Source organism: Pseudopipra pipra, chromosome 5 (genome assembly GCF_036250125.1).
Source record: "Pseudopipra pipra isolate bDixPip1 chromosome 5, bDixPip1.hap1, whole genome shotgun sequence".
Lineage (NCBI taxonomy): Eukaryota > Metazoa > Chordata > Aves > Passeriformes > Pipridae > Pseudopipra > Pseudopipra pipra.
In genome coordinates this window covers 15528000-15546191 of record NC_087553.1, presented here as the reverse complement: position 1 = coordinate 15546191, position 18192 = coordinate 15528000, and the positions used below count along the sequence as shown (strand labels likewise).

Below are 18192 nucleotides of genomic sequence, written 5' to 3'. Positions count from 1 at the left end.
GTTAAATCACAGTAATTTTCAACAAATGTTGGCAAGCACTGGGTGATGTGGGAGAAGAACATCATGTATGTGCTTACCACTTCCTATTTCTGTATTGTTTGGATATTGTTACTGTTGCAAAATGTTGGGTGAGCACTGCAGAATATTCACATATTGTTCAGGTGATTAAAGTTTGTAAGACATCTGTTTGGGTAGTTCTGGAAACTTGTTACATAACCATGTACATCTGACTGTGCTCTTAAGCCTTCTGCTTCATAAATACCATGGTTTTCTGAGTGATTACCACATACTTGTTCACACTTATAAGCTTCTACCACATAACCTGGTATTTGAATAGTTGTAAGTGCATTGTGTTGGTTGTGCAGGTATTAGTTCCCCATCAATGGTTATTCAGTAATTGACTGCTAAAGGGGACAGTTCTTGCAAGACTGCTCTGAAAACAGTGGTGGTTTCTTCAAATGGCTGCAGTTACAGCCTCTTACCTGTGGAACAATATTTTTTTGACCCTGCAGACAGTTCTTTCTTGGCAGATGTAACTGAGAATAATTCTAGAGCTTGTTGTCCAGCATCTCCTCAAGAGAAGAGCAAAATAATTATATCAGACTTTTATTCCTTGTTTTTATTTAGTTATATTCTGTTTGTCACACAAGGAAAGATTTCTTCATCCCTCAGCAGCTTCCCAAGGTGATAGTTTGCCTGGTTTACCCTTGCAAAGTTCAGATATGTAGGTAATTTCACCCTACTCTCTAGATGATCAAGTTACCCCATAGCTAGTACTATTTAGGTACTTTCCACTTACTAAAAACTTCTACACTGGCTACCAGTCAAGAAGCTATTTTAGGTTTGTGTGCAACTCCTACATAATAACTCAGGCAGTTTGAAGGAAGAGTAAGCTTTTATTATAGAGGGGAAAAGGGAGATTTAAATTAGTTACTCTGACATTCAGAAGAGAGATCCAGAAAAGGAGCAAGGCACTTTGAGCATATTAAGAGCTATTAATCTCTTATGAATTAGAATTTTACGAAGGACACTGATAATTTCTCTATAAATAAGCCACAAAAGTCTGTGAAAGCAGTGCAGTAGTCTGTCAGCCATGGCCCTCTTCCCACAGCAGTGTACTGGACATCCAAAACATTTCACAGTACTGTTAGAGAGCAAGACACAAATATACATAAAAAACATCAAGCATGCAAACTCTTACGTGCGATTCATCTGTGGTCTGCACTTCAGTGCAGGCCCCTCTGAATACAGTTTGCATGTAGCTTTTACCTCAAATGGAGCAAAAGCCTCAGTGAGTATGACAAATCAGTTCAGTGAAGGTACAGGAATCTGCTTTACATCAACAAATAATGTACTGTGTTTAATTCCCATTTTCTTTTTACATACTCACTAAAAAGCCAACCAAGCAAGACAAAATTCCTTACAAAGCCAACTTCAACAGTCTTCTGAGCCATTTGAGGGCTGATAACTCCAGACGATACTTGATGTTAATCCATGGTTTTCTTGTCTAGTGTACTCAGGAAGTGAATATTCTATAACTTTGTGCAAATGACTGTGAATGCTGTGGCTTAAAAACTGATGCCTGCCAGGGTCACCAATCAGCACTTCAGTTTGCTGTATCCTGATGCACTTCCTCAGCCACTGATGCAGACCATCAGCAAGTTGTTCATCATAAAACATATCTCCTAAAACAATGAGGTCCCAGTTGCCGGCCTCTGAATTAATGATGTTCTTAATGGTGATGGGGAAGGGATTCAGGTGGTTCAGTTCACAGTTCAGGATCATTGCCACTCCTGCAACTGAAGAAGTCAAAGCAAAATGAAAGTTACATTTTAGGATTCTGCCACTCAGCCCCCTTACAAATTTCCTTGACAGTTTTCAATTTCATCTCTTAAATATTTTTGTTTATCCTATCTAGGGACGTCCACAGTTTTCATGATGGGTTAAAATCTGGCATAGAGTGATGAAATTTCATTCCCATTACACCATGAAACAGGGAAGAACTATTCCTGGAATGGATACCAGTGGAAAACAATCATGGAACTGAATTAGGATATCTTACTGCCTTAATCTATGGATATACTTCTTCCCTAAACAATGAGTAAGTACATTATGAATAAACTGAATTCATAAGTGAATTATGGAAAAGTCTGGAGGGAAAAGGCAAAATCTAGGTCCTAACATCAAAGTACAGGAAAATGCTACAGTCCTATAGAGAAGCCAACTTGCTGTTTGCACTTGGAGTTCTCTTCCAAAGCAGCCATGATGGCAACACTTGACATATAGGCAACACTTGACAGAAACTTTGCTGTTTGTTCATTCTAAGGTGTTATAGAGATATACTGGTCCAAGAGAGGCTGGTACAACCCAGCTTCTAATACTGGCAAAATCCATTCCTCTTCTTAGCATTCTTAGAATTCTGTTTGGAACTTGAATTTCTCCCAAATGGAGTAAAGAAAAGTCCTTGTTAAAGGTGCTTTAAAAATTAATAAGTATCTTTACACAGAGATGAAAAGAAAAAAGCCCTTACTAGGGTCGATGTCATTAGCGAGGACTTGGGATGCCCCACTCATCACAGCAGCTATTGCTGTTGCTCCACATCCACTTCCAAGATCCAAAACCGATCGTCCCTTAACGACGCGGGGATTATCTAAAATGTACCTGAAAAAGAAAAGCTGTTAAAGCAGTGAACAAGATGATGCAAATGTCTCAAGTTTGTGTTACACTAAGAGTTCTTATACATGTAATGAAGTGTGATACCTTAATAACACTATCCCACATGTGCAGCTGGTACATAGCTCCTTATTTGCCTCTGCTGATATGAAAATCAAGAAAATCTTCCTTCCTTACTTCACCCTCCAAATGAAAAGAAATCCAGCCAAGTAAGCAGCATTTTATTTCAATCAGCTCCTTTTCTGACAGATGAGCTTCTAGACACAAACTGCAAGGTGACTACAATGAATCAGAATATATCAGAAATAGGAAAGTAAGGATCTGTAGAAATTAAAAACAATCTGCCTGAAGAAACATGATGTATTCACAGTGAATATTTTGCCTGCCCATCGCCCTGAAGTGCTGCTTATGCAACTGCTTGGAAGAAGAGGAATTTCTCCTCTTTCTTTTCTTGAGCCACGAAGACACAGATGCAAATACTTCAAAACTGCTTAATGTTGTTCCTGAGTCGCACCAAGAAAAAGAATAGAGCTGTGGTGAGCAGAAGGAGTATCTTCATCTAATTGCTGACACATGCCAAAAGGAATCCTCTAAAACCTCTAGGCTGGAAGTGGGGAACTGACAGAAGGCAAGCAGCAGTTATTGTTAAACACTGTGAATCATATTACAGCCATTACAGAAGATTCAGAACTTTAACAACTGCCTTGACATTCAATTGGCTGTGAAGGGGAAGGCCCTCAGTGTCAGAGAAAAGAGCCCTGGGTGAAATGAATTACTGCAAAGCTACCATAAATTTACTACCAATTTCCATAACTTCTGTTGAAATAGAAACTGGAAAGGATACGACATTTGTGTTATATTCTGGCAGGGAGAGCAAAGACTGAGTCTTCGCACGGGGCTACTGGTAAGCACAGCTTTTGCAGGGGTATTTCAATGCAGCGAACTGTAATGGAAATGTTAAGACTGGTGTAAATAGGGAATGGATGAATGGAAATGTCTGGGCCTGGTAGCACCAGCAGGAATGGCACAAAGGCCCAATAAGAGTGTTAAGTGCAGGACACTTGTGTAGAGGCTCAGCAGCTCAGCTGTTTGGCAATATTCCACTGAGGACATTGTTCACAGAATCACAGAATATGCTGAGTTGGAAGGGACCCACAAGGATGATTGAGTCCAACTCTTAGCCCTGCACAGGATCATCCCCAAGAGCCACACCATGTGCCCGAGAGTATTGTCCAAACACTTTCTTGAATGCTGTCAGGCTTGGTGCTGTGACCACTTCCCTGGAGAACCCAACCACCTTCTGGATGACGAATCTCTAATATCCAACCTAAACCTCCTCTGACACAATTTCAGGCCATTCCCTCGGGTCCTGTCACTGAGGACAGCCCCTAGTTTGCCAACAGGGCTTGGTTTACCAACCAAGGGTGGAAGACTGGGGTGAGGTCTCCACAGAAGTACTCTGTTTCTCCTATTTAGTGACTCTGCTTGGATTTGCCATGACTTTCCACTAGTAATCTGTGTAGACCATGATCTTGCCTAATGCTGCAAATGCCTTGTTTCCATCTGAGTGGTTCTTGAGTTACTGCTGATGACTGTAGCGACTGAGGACAGCTGGACCCAGCTGTATCCCCTGGCACGCACACAGTGCATCAAGCTGCTGTTGGAGACTGCTGTCTGCCCTGCTGGGCTAACGAGGTATCTTAGGTTACACCAAGAGGAGTAGCTTGAAATAGGACACTCCTGATGTTGTGGAAATGCCAACTGTGAAAGGAGCGCAGTTATAGAAGCAGCCGTATGTTGTCATGCTCCCTTTTTACCTTCCAGATTATGCAGCTAATCTCTGACATTCCTTATACATCAAAAAAGTGCTTAAACAGTAAGACAGTAAAGTAGTGAACTGCCAGATAATTACTGCTACCCAAATATATGAGGCATATGTATCATATGATAACAAAATACAGAGATTAATTTATCTAATTTATTTACCCAGTGTTCAGGAGCACTGTAGTTAATCTACGTGGCTAAGCAACTCACAATTTAACAGTAAGACTCATCTTTTCCCTGGACAAAAACACCTTCTTATTTATGCTTTGCCGCAGATAAACAGTAGAGCATCAATTCAGATCCTTCCCTTTCATCTCTGTGGGGATTGTCTGACAGCTTGTTCTTTGCTGTAAAAATTAAGAACTTTTTCTGCTGTTCAAAGTGAGAGATTTGATTTTACAGAATAAAAGAACTCCAACTAATTCCTGAGAATCAGGAACATCAAAGACATTTTGACAGTCAGTAGCCAAAAACAAAATGTGGCTTCTGATGTGACTAAAAGACACCCACAGTAAGGCTTGACAATAAGGCTGCTGAAATCCTAGTTGAGGAGAGTGATTCAGGCTAACCAGCACTCCAAGTGCAGCAGCACAAACGTACTTTTCTCACCAGACCATATGCACATCCACACTCCTGTCTGTCTCCTACAAAAACCCCCCACACATTATGACAAAATACAATCCTCCTGTTTGGAGCAAAAACGAGTGACAGAATTAACATTTCACTAGGTTGTGATGGCAACTGCACTGCCCTTCCACGGATCCAAATTCAGCCCCACTGTCAGCCACTGCATACAACAGATTTCTACTTAAGAGATGTAAGCTATTCTGTATAGCAGCTGCTAGTCACTGCCAACCAGCAGAGATTGCAGTGCTCTTGTATAAGCAGAGAGGGGTATGGATAATGCCCTCACAACAGGCAAATACACATTGCTAGGAATCACTACAAACAGAGCCAGGTCTGACATCCTGGCCTGCAGCAGACTGGACTTATCAATTATGGTGCATAGTGCTGCATACCTGGAGAGGGCTTGGCCTCCTGGCCAGTAAATTGCCCAGAATGGGTCCCCGTAAGGCCACAGGTCGGGTTTTTCTCTCCAGAACCTGCAGCGAGGGGTGAGGAGGCGCAGCCGTATCTCTGGTGTGAGGTGCCCACTGTTGGTGACCTCCGTGTTCTCCTCCAAAAATGCTTTCACCTCGGGGTCCAGAGACTTGCCAGCACTCCAATGGCAACAGCGCTTCCAGCCTCCCCTCCTGCTACTCCAAGCTTTGGCAAAGAAGTTCTGCCTGTCCAAAAGGAGGAGCCACTTCCAGCCATGGAAGGCCATTCTTCCCCAAGGAGACGAACCCTCCCCAGGAGAGCTCAGAGCACAGCTTATCTGAAGCAGGCTGATGAAGCAGAAAGCTTGAAACAAACTCACAGGACGTTGTTTTTCATAGCGATGGATGACAATTCCTGAGAGGAGAAAAATGCTCCATAAGTGATGTTTTTTCAAGGCTTTGCACCACCAGGGATTTAGGAAGGAGAGGTCACTGTGCTGCTGTGTGACCACAAACATGTGCCTTGCCCCTGCCCAGGGTCTTTTAAGTCTGGAAGATGGGGTATTCAAGGAAGAAGCTTTCAAGAGACCCATTCAGGAGAGTACTATGAACATATCCATTGAGAAACAACCAGTTATTAGGACAGCTGATACAGGCAAAAATTAAATGTAGCCTTTTAACATCTCCCTCCCTCTGCCCCTACAATCTACTCTCATTTCAAGTTCTTCCATTGAATCTTCAGGATTCAGATTTTGCAGGAGGGCTCTGGCATTGCAGGGCCTATGGACATAGCAAAACTGATCTTAATCAGAGTACTCCCAATTTGTTGCATTTCAGTCTGTATTTTAAAGGATCAGTTAGTGTTACAGTGCAATAGTCTCAGGTGGTTGCTGTCAGCTATAGCAGAAAGCAGAGCTCCATCATTCTGCCCACCTCTGCCAATTTTTCACAAGAGAAGAATCGTGGACCACTTCACCATCCAGAGCTGTGCATGTTGCCCTCAAAAAAAAGCTAGACTAAGGGACAACAGAAAAAATATGCCAATAAAACGAAGTTTTAAGACTTTGTATTTCATTACTTCTGTTTCTCTTTATTTGTCTGTGACTTCAGTAAAAGTCCATATGTGTTTAGGGGTGTTTTTGTTGTGTGCTGGCCTCTGCTTTAGGTACTGGCTTTGGTAAATTTGACCACTTGCCAAAATGTTAAACTGTGAACTTCCATTCCCTAACACTTTGCTGTTGAGGCTGATACTCCCATTAAGTCTTTGTTTAAATCACTGGCTAAAGGCTTTGTGGTTTTATTAGAAATAAACACACACATTCGAACATACTGCATTTTTCCATTCAGCAGAGTCCATGTAATTAATGAATGTAATTAATGAATCCCTTCCTTCTTGAAGGCAGAGCAGTATAATCCTCTTCTGCCTAAGGGAAGCATGATGTTAACTGCAATCAATCTGAGAGATAAATCTTGTCAGCTAATGCTGTATGCTGGCTTTTCCCCATGAATTGCTGCAAATTATCAGGGCTGAGGCTCCGCAGTGTTTATTTTGCAATGCCTGCCATGATGGTTACTTTCCTGAAATTAATCGATGGTAGAGAAACACCTGCCAAGAGCTCTGTGCTCAAAATGCCAAACTGGGCTCAAGCTCTTAGTGAGAGGGAAGGTGTCAGGATAGATATCCCTGCGTTTGACACTTCCAGCCCGCCTGCCTTATTGGGAATAAAATCAGGATGGATAGCAAGATGGCTGTCCCTGTGTTTGACACTCTCGGCCTGCCTGCCTTATTGGGATTAAAATCAGGATGGATAGCACGGTGGGTATCCCTGTGTTTGATCCTCCTGGCCTGCCTGTCTTACTGGGAATAAAATCAGGATGGATAGCAGGATGAATATCCCTGCGTTTGACACTCCTGGTCTACCCATCTTATTGGGAATAAAATCAGGATGGATAGCAGGATGGCCATCCCTGCATTTGATGCTCCTGGCCTGCCCACCTTATTGGGAATAAAATCCAGATGGATAGCAGGATGGATATCCCTGTGTTTGACACTCCTGCAGGGCCTGCCCATCTTGCTGGGAATAAAATCAGTGGGCGAGTAGAACTTGGAAAAGGGGACAAAACCGAGCAAAACCTACGAGAAAAACCCCACCTTCGAAAAAAACCCCCAACAAACAAACCAAAAAACAAACACACATACAAAAACCAAAACAAAAACAAAACCCCCAAACAAAACAAACAAACAAAAATAAACAAACAAAAACCGAACGAATCCCAAACCAAAACCAAACACCAATTATTATGCAATTTAAGCTTTTTTTTTTCTTTTTTTTTTTCCCAAGGCAGCAAGCGCCTTCCAAAGCCCAGCCGCACCGACACCCCCACCCCCTTCCCACGGGGGTAAGCCAGACCTACCCGGGGCCGAAGGCCGCCCGGTTCAGCGAGGGGGGCAAACCGGGGCCGCCCCGCCGCCACCCCCGCACCCCCCGTGCCGGGCTCCCCTCTGGGGGGGCACGGGCAGCTCCCGGCTGGAGCGCTGGGAAGGCCGGGACCTCCGCCGAGCCCGTCCTGCTGTGCCGCACCGCCCCCGGCGGGGCGGGCCCGGCGTCGCAGCCCCGGCCCACACGTACCTGCTGCCGCCGCTGCTCCGCCACCGCCCCCGGGGCCGGGCCGGGGAAGGCCCCGCTCCCGCCCGCCCTTAAAGCGGCAGCATCGCCCTTGAGGGCTCCGCTGGTGCCCGGCGGTGGTTCTCCTTCCCGTCCTGCAGCGCCTGCCCCACTCTGAACCCACTCTGCTGCCCGGTCGGCGCCGTGCGCTTGCTGCGCTCCTGCTTCGTTTAGATCGCCTTTCTGAAAGGCTTGCGCTAGTGTGAATCATAGAATCAGGTGGGTTGGAAGGGACCTCCGAGATCATGAAGTCCAACCCTTGATCCACTACCACCGTGGTTACTAGACCATGGCGCTAAGTGCCACATCCAGTCTCATCTTAAAAAGCTCGAGGGACGGAGAATCCACTACTTCCCTGGGCAGCCCATTCCAATGCCTGATTACCCTCTCTGTAAAGAAATTCTAATATCTAACCTAAACCTCCCCTGGCACAACTTAAGACCATGCCCTCTTGCCTTGCTGACTGGGGGGAAAAGAGACCAACCCCCACCCGGCTACAACCTTTCAGGTAGCTGTAGAGTCGAACTAGCTCTGTGTTTAAAAATGTGTATAAAAATCCACTCGGGAAAGGGAGTGATAACACGTCTGGATTTGACAGCAGAGAAAATTATGTGGATTTCTTTTCCCCTTTGCACGTCAGGTCAAGGCCACTGTCAATCCGGTGTGGCTCAGCCAGAGCTCTCCAGCTTCTCTGAGGCAGCAACAGCTACTGCAGGCACCGGCCACCGAAACAGCATCCAGTGCCGACTCTGCTACTCAGACAAGCTGGACCTTTTGTTTACCCCTCTGCATGTTCCTTTTCCACGTGCTCCATCCATTCCATTCATATTTCTGCTGCTCTACAGATCCCTTCGCTTCCCTCCACCCCAGACCCTCTCCAGTGTGGACAGGAGGGAGGGGTCTTCCTTTACAGCACCATGCTGCTGCTGTCCCTCAGGAGGGTACAGCTCTGTGGCAGGTAAGGGCCCAACAGCCTACGAACAGTGGTGTTTCCTTTGAGGCCTCAAAGTGGCCAGATTTTCATGTGGCAGTGGCTGCGACTCACTGGTGGCTGGACAAGGAACCAAACGTACCTGCATCCCTCCCATTGCCAGCCGCTGACCATCACAGAGGGATCCACCCAGACAGGGGCTCACCTCCCTCCCAGGTGGGCTCAGTGCCAGAGCCAAGCCCAAGCCCCTCCTGAGGGTGCAGTAAGGCCAGGCTGGGTCTGAAGGTGGTTCTTGGGATCCCTGCTCGCTGGTCGTTTGCTGTCCTTCCTGCAACAGCCAGTTTTGTTATATTGACTAATTGGCTCCATCCAAGGAGTATCCCAACGACTCAATAGGAGTCACACCTGTGACTCTCCAACAGCTCCCACCAACTCTGCCCCATCTCCTGTCCCATCTACCAGGATTTAGGAAATACAAGCAGCTTCTGACAAGTGACAAATATGTGATTCTCTAGTTGCCCTATCGGACAAAGCGTCTCAAATTTCTCAGGCTGCGTTTTGAAAAGGCTCTTGTGCATTGCCCGAGGCGATGATTCTGCAGCATTTAGGATGCCAGGGTTTTAAACTTGGCGATTTCTCAGCCCAGGCCTGGATCTGCCCAAATCTCTGAGGTTACGAGGCCATCTAGTGACCTGTTGGTTTGTTGCAATTAAAAGGTGCTCTCCAAGGTGGGAAAGCTGCTTAAAAACCAGGACCTGTTCTTTAAATGAGGATAATCCGCAGTCTCCCACGAGAAGGTGATCCCTCCAAGTTGGGCTGCACGGTGTCTGAGACCCAGACAGAAGCTGGTGTGCACCTGCCACATGAAGGAGCCTGAAATCCACAGATATGTTAAGCTACAGGGATACTTGCATGCCTTTTAGTCTTGGGAAGCAGGACTCACACTCGGTGTTTTTAGAAATGATCCCTCAAATTGTATAAAGGTGTGGACTTTCGTGTTTTAAGCTCAGGAAGGGCATTATTTCTTGGAGCCCTAAGGGAAACTGAATTTTCAAAGGTCTTTCAGCAGCTCTTGCTGGTCCTCTCCAAGGAGGGAGACATTGAAAACAGTCATAATACCTAAAACTGTGCATAAAATGTGCAATTCAGGACATGGGGTTTTGTGCCCTCTAGACATTCACCACCATGCAAGGAATAAAAAACTCAGTAATGTAACAGGAAAATCATTATCAACATCAGCTCAGGATGCCATGTAAGATGCAGTACCAACTTTAAGCATGCTGACAGATGAAGATACACCTCTACCTTGGACATTTTATCTTATACCTGAGAATATTCTCAGAGAAATCTAACAGGAAAGCTTTTTCACTTGGATCTCCAGCCTCTTTGATTACTATTGTAACAAATATCTTCTCAGGTCTGTTTTTTTTAAACCCCTCATGTATGATTTTACTCAGTAGCTATGGGGGCCTCAGTGAGGTCACTGCTGTCTAACACAGACCAGCATCACACTGAGGCAGGTAAGAATCATGGAATGGTTTGAGTTGGAAAGGATCTTAAAGATCTCTAGTTCAAACCTTCCAAAGATGGTCCCTGGCTGTTCCCAGATGAGGGATTGCTTAAGTGAAAATAGAGAGGTAAAGTCCTTGCTTCCCATTAACACTGGCTGGAATGTTAAAACCAGAAATCCAGTATTTCTTATTTAACTACAAATAATTAGTTATGATTGTATAGACTTCTAGCATGACATAAGAAAGCTCTGATACCAGTGATAGCTGCCATCCCTCTTGTTAAAGTCTAGGGGAACCACTTAGACTTTCAGAACATGCTTTGTGCTGATTACTTCAGCAAAGTCTGTCCCCCGTGAGAAAAAAAGTTTAATTTCCAAAGGCTTTTTGCTTTAGATGGTGGTATCTCAAGAATTTTTGCTGCTCAAATCTACGGTATCCTGTGCAACCAACTACCATAACTGTGCTGGAATTCTCTCTGAGGACAAGGATATCTTTGATCATAACATAATATCGATTTGGCATATCATGGAGGAGTGCAACACTTGCAAAATACAGTTATAGAGTAACACACAAGGGACTCCTGCGTGTCCAAGGGAATTAGGGGATTACTGGCTGATGATACAACTGCCTGTATCTCAGGGGAAATCTTGTTTGAGCCAATTAATAACAAAGAAATGGAGCTGCACAAGGACAGATAGAAGGGGAAGACAGAGGGGAGCTACCTGCACATTAGCAAGCCCTCAGCTCATGATTCCTCACAGATACAAAGGTTAAACTCAAAAGAAGGCAAGCCTGTGGTTCAGCACCCAGCTGTTCATTCTCTTTTCCAGCTGGTACAGGTGACAAGGCCAGCTGCTCCAGTTTACTGCAGTGAAAGGACTGAAGGGAAGATGGATTAATTCGGAGTGCTGTTGATTTGTAAAAAGTATCCCAACAACTCAGTATGAATAGTCAGGGTTTTTGCACATCAGGATCAATTTGTGGTTGCCCAGAGGCTGTGAGAGCAAGTCATTATCAAAACGTAGCTGATTCATTAGCTAGGAGCTAAGGTAAAATTGAGGCTGAGAGCTCTGGCTAGGTAAGGGAGAGACAATTCAATTATGCTGTTGTGCCTTCAGCTGGAATCCAATTTCAGAATAACAAGACATCTTTTGCAGTTGAAGAATAATATCTTAACATAACAACAATCACATATTATATGTCATGTGTCCTGAAAGCATTAGATGTTCTCTTCATAGGATTATCTTTCCCCACTGCCTTGGCAGCTGCATTACATTAGGAGCAGGAAAGAGCAGCAGCAGGCAGAGATGAAGGCATCAAGTACCTTCTAGCAGTGGTAGATACAAGATAGGGGAATTTGTGATGTGCAACTATTCTTCAAAGTGGAGGTGGGGTGATGAAATGAGAAGTTGTATTAATCTGACCTTTGTGCCACTGCAGATTCAGTTTTTCTCCGTGAGAGGTCCCTGTGAGAGCCTTGATGGTGAGACTGGGATGTTGAAACTCTTATCTCTGAGCTCATTCTTGATTTTGTCTTTTGTCCATGTGTGTGATTAAAGTATGCTTGGCTTTAGCTGACTGCTTGTGTTCATGCATGGTCAGACATGAGAGTATTTTTTATAGCATGAATGAAGACTGGAAAGATGCACAGTCAGATGGTTTGTGCTTCTTTTGGTGTATTGTTTGGACACTTGTTTTGCTGTTAAAATACAGAGTATGTCTTTTCAAGTCCTGTTTTTGAACCGTTGAAGTCTCCTTGAGCTGGTGGGACTTTGGCTCTCATATATCTCTTCAGTAATGATCCTTGAGCTCCTGAGGTCACAGCAATATCTTGTGACAATCATCCAGCATGACTGAACCTTGCCATGGGGTAAAAATTAGACAGAAGCAGTCCAGCCTGATGAACTTATTTGTTGTTAACGAACATGTCCAGAGTTGTGTCCTGTAAAAACATCAGGTGCTCTGATAGTTTTATTTGCACAGCAAAAAGATTGCAGCACAGGCAGCAACTAAGAGGAAGCAGCCACTAGTTGGCCCAGCCACTTCTGATGACACAACTACTTGTAGTAGTACACTGAAAGAGGTGGTGGACAGTTTGCAGTGGGCTTTATTTGTAGCTCACTTTGGTCTTCCACAAACCAAACTATTCATGTCATACTTTTTATACCGTTGTGTTGCTGCTGTGGTCATCTGTAATAACTTTCTGTTAATAACACGCCAGTGTCTTATCTCAGGAGGGCAGGGGTTTGGGTCACAGCAGTCTGCAGGAAGCTTTTGGGTATCCACAAGTCTGGGCCAGCTCTGGAGCTAGCCCAAGGTGGGGGAAGATTTATTTACAGGAAGGACTGTAGACAGAGCTGAACAATGGCATCAGAGCTGAACAATGGCATCAGAGCATTCATTTGGTTGGGATTTTTTTTTTTTCTCATTGTTTTAGGGGTTTTTTTCTTTGTTTTCCTGCAAAGCCCTTAAAGAGGAAGATGATGGAAGCTGAGTGAATATGGACAGCCAGGGAAAGAGGCTGCTTAAGCACCATGGAGCGTCTCCATCTGGTCTCTGGATAACCTGTAGCTACCTAAGTTTTCCTGAATGAAACAAAGACATTCTCCATGTCCTCATCCCTCCTGATTTCCTATGTCAGTAAAACTCATCCCATCTGCCGTCCCTGTGGCTTTGTCCCACATTCCCTCCATATGTGGTGTACCAAGGGCAATATGCAAGTCCCATGACTTCAGTGTATTTATGCGTCCTTAGCTTTTCCCAGACACGCAGAAACAAAGTCAAATGCCAGAGCTAAGCCAACAGTTAGTCTGGAACATGAGATCATGGCCACCAGCTGGGGCCCTAATGCAAGCAATGCTTCCTAAGCTTAGGTCTCTTTGTTACCAGGTAGGTTGGATTCACTACCATGTTTAAACCTCTAACTCTTCTTCAACTAATTCTTCTTCTGTCTAATTTATTTTCTTTTCTCTAAGCAGAGCAATTGCTTTGGCTTGCTCCAGAGACAAACCCTGAAGCCATAGTACCTCTGGTCATCTGATTTGAAGGATCATGCTAACAGCCATTGGTGCCAGGGAGAAGGTAAGCAAATCAAATTTTCAAGGAGCTGCATCAGTTCACAGCAGCTGGTTAGTTTTGCAATTCAAATTGTCTAGTTTTCCACTGGTGTTCAGAGCCCGGCACCAGCAGAACTCTTCCTTTTACCTTTGACATGGTAGTCTGCCAAACATTTGGACCTGGGGACAGAGGAAACAATGGAGATTTGAGACAGACAGGTGGTGCTTACTCTCCAGAGCATCTAGAGGAAGCTGTTTGCCAAGGATCTGACACAATATGCCTCCTCTTTTGGCTGATGTTTGCTGTTGCGTTTTGGGAGGATTTCAGGGTCCTCAAGCAACCTCTTTGTGAGTCAGGGTCATGCTAAGTCAGGAAATTTGCTCTTCACTATTTTGCACTAATGTCCAGGGGACACAGAAAACAAGTGATACCACTACAAGGATGCCTAAAGGAATAGAAACACAACTCACCCACAGCACCAGTCAGCTCCCACTCATGATGAACAGAGTGACTGAAATTCGATGTGACCAAGGACAGAATAGCTGCTATTTATGCACATGGAGGCATGGGAAAGTCACAAGGGGCTGAAAAAACTCAGTCTTTGAAACTTTTCTCAGTTTTCAGTGGTATCAGACAAAGTGTCAGTTCCCCTGGCTTTCCCATCCATACTTATGTAGCATATCCTCTGAAAAGGGGTGTTGGCATACCTCTCCTTTAGGATACAGGCAACTCTGTCACTTGTATCAGTAGGTTTCAAACACACATGTGCCCAGATGAATAGTTGGGGTCAATGATTTTAAAGGTCTTTTGCAACCTAAATGATTCTATGGGGTTTGTTTGCAGAACAATTTAAGCTGAGAGTAGCCAATATATAATGTCCTGGTGTATTTCAAGCTTCTTCTCCAAGCTTGGTGCATTGGCAGTGAACTGCAATTTCCTTCACTGCAGCAGAGGACATGGTGCAGTGACACTCAAATGGCTTGTTGGGAGTGGGCTTGCTTCCAGCTGGATCTGCTACCTGCAGGCCTGGACAAGTTGTATGTGGAGCTGCTTGGATGCCTCCTGGTCACAGCCCCGGGGCTCCCAATGGCAAAGGTAGCCTGAGAACCCCCAACTTTGTACTGTGTGCTGTCACTTCTTGAGTTTTATCAGCTGAGGTGTCCAGCTTCGTGCCAGCGGCTGCATCTAGCTGGAGTGGAAGCAGCAGTGTCACTGTGACCCTGCAGCATAGCTCCTCAGCTGTGGCATTGTGACCTGGTGCTGGAGGAGCCAGGACCACCTGCAGGTAGACTAATCCTCAGTCTGAATAAATGGCCCAAGAAAAACAGAGCAGACAGGCTTATCTTCCAGACAAGAAAGTAAGCACTTCCACTGCTGAAATCAGCACATCTCAGCTGTATGTGCTGAGTATCAGGGCCCTGAGGGCACTAAGGGGTCTTACTGGCCCTGGCTACCCCCCAGGCCTCCCCACACTTTGCCCACAGCACAGGACAGTATTTCAGCACCCCTGGGGCTGCCAGTTCCTGCCCCAGCAATGTCACTGCAGGCCTGGTCTCTATCTCCCCACAGTCCTACCCTGCCCATTCATGGACCTCCACCAAGCCATCCTCCTCCTCCTGACTATCCCAAGGCTGTGTTTCTAGGCTGGTTCCCCTCACTGTCACCCATGGGCTGACATCAGAGTCAGAGCAGACACACTGTCAGTGCCTGGCACCAAAGACTACTACTGATCTCTTGCCTTCATCCCTGCCTGGTAGTGTTGAGTGCTAGGAAGCCAGTGGCTCTGATTGAGCTGGGAAAATACTTTTTTTTATTGGGTTTTCCCAGTAATAGCTGAATTTCAGCCTGGAGGGAGGTGTTGGAATAGCCCATTGCCACATTAGACAGTGTCAAATGCTCCCGCCCCCCAAAGGATGTGCTTGATGGGAACTGCTGGAATTGCTCAGCATGGATCCGGGCTTAAATAAGTTGTGACTATTGCTTTGCAAGGAAGTCACTAAGAAACATGATCCTCAAGGAGAAGCAAACTGCTTTGATCTCTGTCCTTCTGGGTGACTCCTCTGTGTGAGTTCAGAGCTGATTTCCAGCAAAGCAATAGCACAGTCAGCCAACACAGAAAGGTTACAGTCCCACTGTTGTCAGTAGTAAGTCTCTTAAGCAGCAAGTACTTCAAGGCAATGTGCTGTTTTCGGGCATGAGGAATAAGTGACAGAGAGATATGGCTGAACCTACAGACATAAATGTTTAGATTACTAGTAGGGAAATTAAAACAGAGCCTTTAGTACTTTGATGAGCAAGAACTGATTCTAGATTCGTAATGTAACATCACTGCAATGATAGGAGGAGCAGAGTATGCAGCAAAGCAGCAGTCCTTGCTAAATGTCCTAACAAGTCATAGTGCATATTCATTGCAGGAAACACGTTTCATCCCTCCTTGATTGCATGTTGTATATTGGCTATGGATTTGGTGGATTTAGATTTCTTTGGCATGCCCTTGGGCTTTCAAGTGTGCTAGGATGCATTGTAATGTAGATGCAGGGTGTCTGGCACTTCTTACTGAATAAGGCTTCAAAGGGAAGTTGAAATCAGACTCTAATTACATTTGTACAGAGGCCAAAGGCATTTTGAGGAAGAGATTACCTGCTGCTCATGGACAGATTTTGTCCAGAGTGCATGGTAAAATTGTGGGGTTGGTTCACACTCCCACTGGTATTGGCAGACATGGGACTACCTGATTTTTGGAAGCTGAGATGAAAGGAAAGCCATATTTGTGAGTAGGCTTTGAACACAATGCCATTACTCAGGTACATGTGACAGCATGAATACATCTTCTCTGGAAGCTTTCCCAGTGCCAGAGATATCTGACTGGGAGCACAGACCACTGACACAGCTGTGCCTGAACCCCTGCCACTGCAGACAATATTGCTGTGGGCATGTGGTCCAAGTAGCTCACCAGGATGTCCTCGTGCCTTTCTTCTTGGCACAATGTGTGCCTTTGAAGCTCTAGTGCTTTAAAAAGAAGACCACAGCCCTTTCCACATGCTTTACATGGGCAGGTACGTTATACTGCAAGACTCTTCTACCTTCTTGGATCTTTCCCAAGCAGACTTCAGTGCTGGGGTCCTGGAGCACTGAAAACAGAGGAATTGGAGTTTAGAGGCAGGGAAACAAACACCTCCAGCAGACAGCAAAAATTATTTCAGAAAGAAGAGCAGCAGTTTGCTGTCCTCACTGAATATTCACCTCATCCCAGGCCCCGTGTGAAAGGCATCTGTCAGCAGATGATGGTGTTGGGACGCGAGGGCCGGAAGGACTCGGCATCAGAGCTGCTGCCCGTGTAGAGGTGCATCTGCCTCCTGGTGCAACGCCATGGGGCTGGCTGGGGGAACAATAGAGCTTTGTGCCTGGCAGATGTTCAGGCAGAGAAGAGGCAGTATTTGCTTTCTTTTCCTGAGGGCAGTTGAAGCACAGGGAGTGCACTGACCTGATTTCCAAAAGGGTGGCTGGTGCTTCTGCAAAGTCAGGTTACAAGCAATTTGGCCAAGGTCATGCAGCAAGTGAGTGATGCTGTCAGAGATGGATGGAAATCTCTGTGTGGGTGCTTTAGCTTGATGGTCCCAGCACAACACCTCCATTAATGCATGACATGCTAGTGATTTATCCAAGCAGCATACTTTGCTGATTAGGTTTTATCTCGGTAGCAGTGGGAACAGTATGTGTGTCTTCTACATCCAAAGAGCAGAAAGTGTACCTTACTCTGAGTAAAATATGGTCTTTGACCTCAGTCTTGGCACTGAATCATACCAAAGGTAATGGTTGCATATGATCCTTCTCCTGACTTCATAGGAGGAGGGGGAGGATTGCAGGAAGCCCTCACCTAATCAGTTGCTCAGCAAGGAGGTGCATCTTGCAAACTCGGTATAGAATCACAGGAAGAACTGGAGTGAAATGACAGGAGTTACCACAGATGTTTGCCGTACTGTGCCATTGAACACATGAAGAGGAAAAGGCAGGGTGGCAAAGGACACACACCTCCAGAAAGCAGGCATGGCAACAGCAGGACTTTCCTAGGAGTCATTTCTGAGGTGGTGTTCAAAGTCTGTGTGCCCTGTCTGTCTGAGGTGTTGTTGCTACTTCTCCCTTCCAAGACGTTGAGAAAGCTGATTGAGTCTGAAGGGAGGTTTGAAAGGCCAGAGATGAGGCCAGATCTGAAGTGGAGGTGCCTCCTCAGCAGATGGATAAGCTGCATGCTGTGAAGTCTAGTTTGCAGCACAACAATGATGTGAATGAAAATGAGCAACGTAGTTCCATCCCATGTTTGGGGATCTGTTTTCTGATGGTGCGTTGGGTGCACTCAGGAGAGGCAGACAAGGCTACAGACTTGTTTGTGAAGCAAGCAGCAGGGACATAGGGTCAGTCTCAGGAGGGAGGAGGGAAGAAAGTGTAGTAAACTATTGAATAATTTCAGTTGCCTCATGAAACCTCTCCCC

The 18192-nt window shown here is 45.4% G+C and overlaps 1 protein-coding gene across 2 annotated transcripts; it reads right to left on the bottom strand.

Annotated features, from left to right (window-relative positions):
• Positions 1 to 876: 876 nt before the first annotated feature.
• ETFBKMT (electron transfer flavoprotein subunit beta lysine methyltransferase) lies at positions 877 to 8465 on the bottom strand. Of its 2 annotated transcripts, none has more exons than XM_064654649.1 (4): positions 8168 to 8465; positions 5517 to 5952; positions 2531 to 2661; positions 877 to 1799 (listed from the first exon to the last, which is right to left on the bottom strand). In XM_064654649.1, exons 1-4 carry the CDS (start codon positions 8448 to 8450, stop codon positions 1435 to 1437), a joined length of 1215 nt encoding a protein of 404 aa, XP_064510719.1. In that variant the 5' UTR covers positions 8451 to 8465; the 3' UTR covers positions 877 to 1434. The 2 variants fall into 2 exon arrangements, with proteins under 2 accessions (XP_064510719.1, XP_064510720.1); XM_064654650.1 differs by lacking the exon at positions 8168 to 8465 and adding an exon at positions 7953 to 8143.
• Positions 8466 to 18192: the final 9727 nt, after the last annotated feature.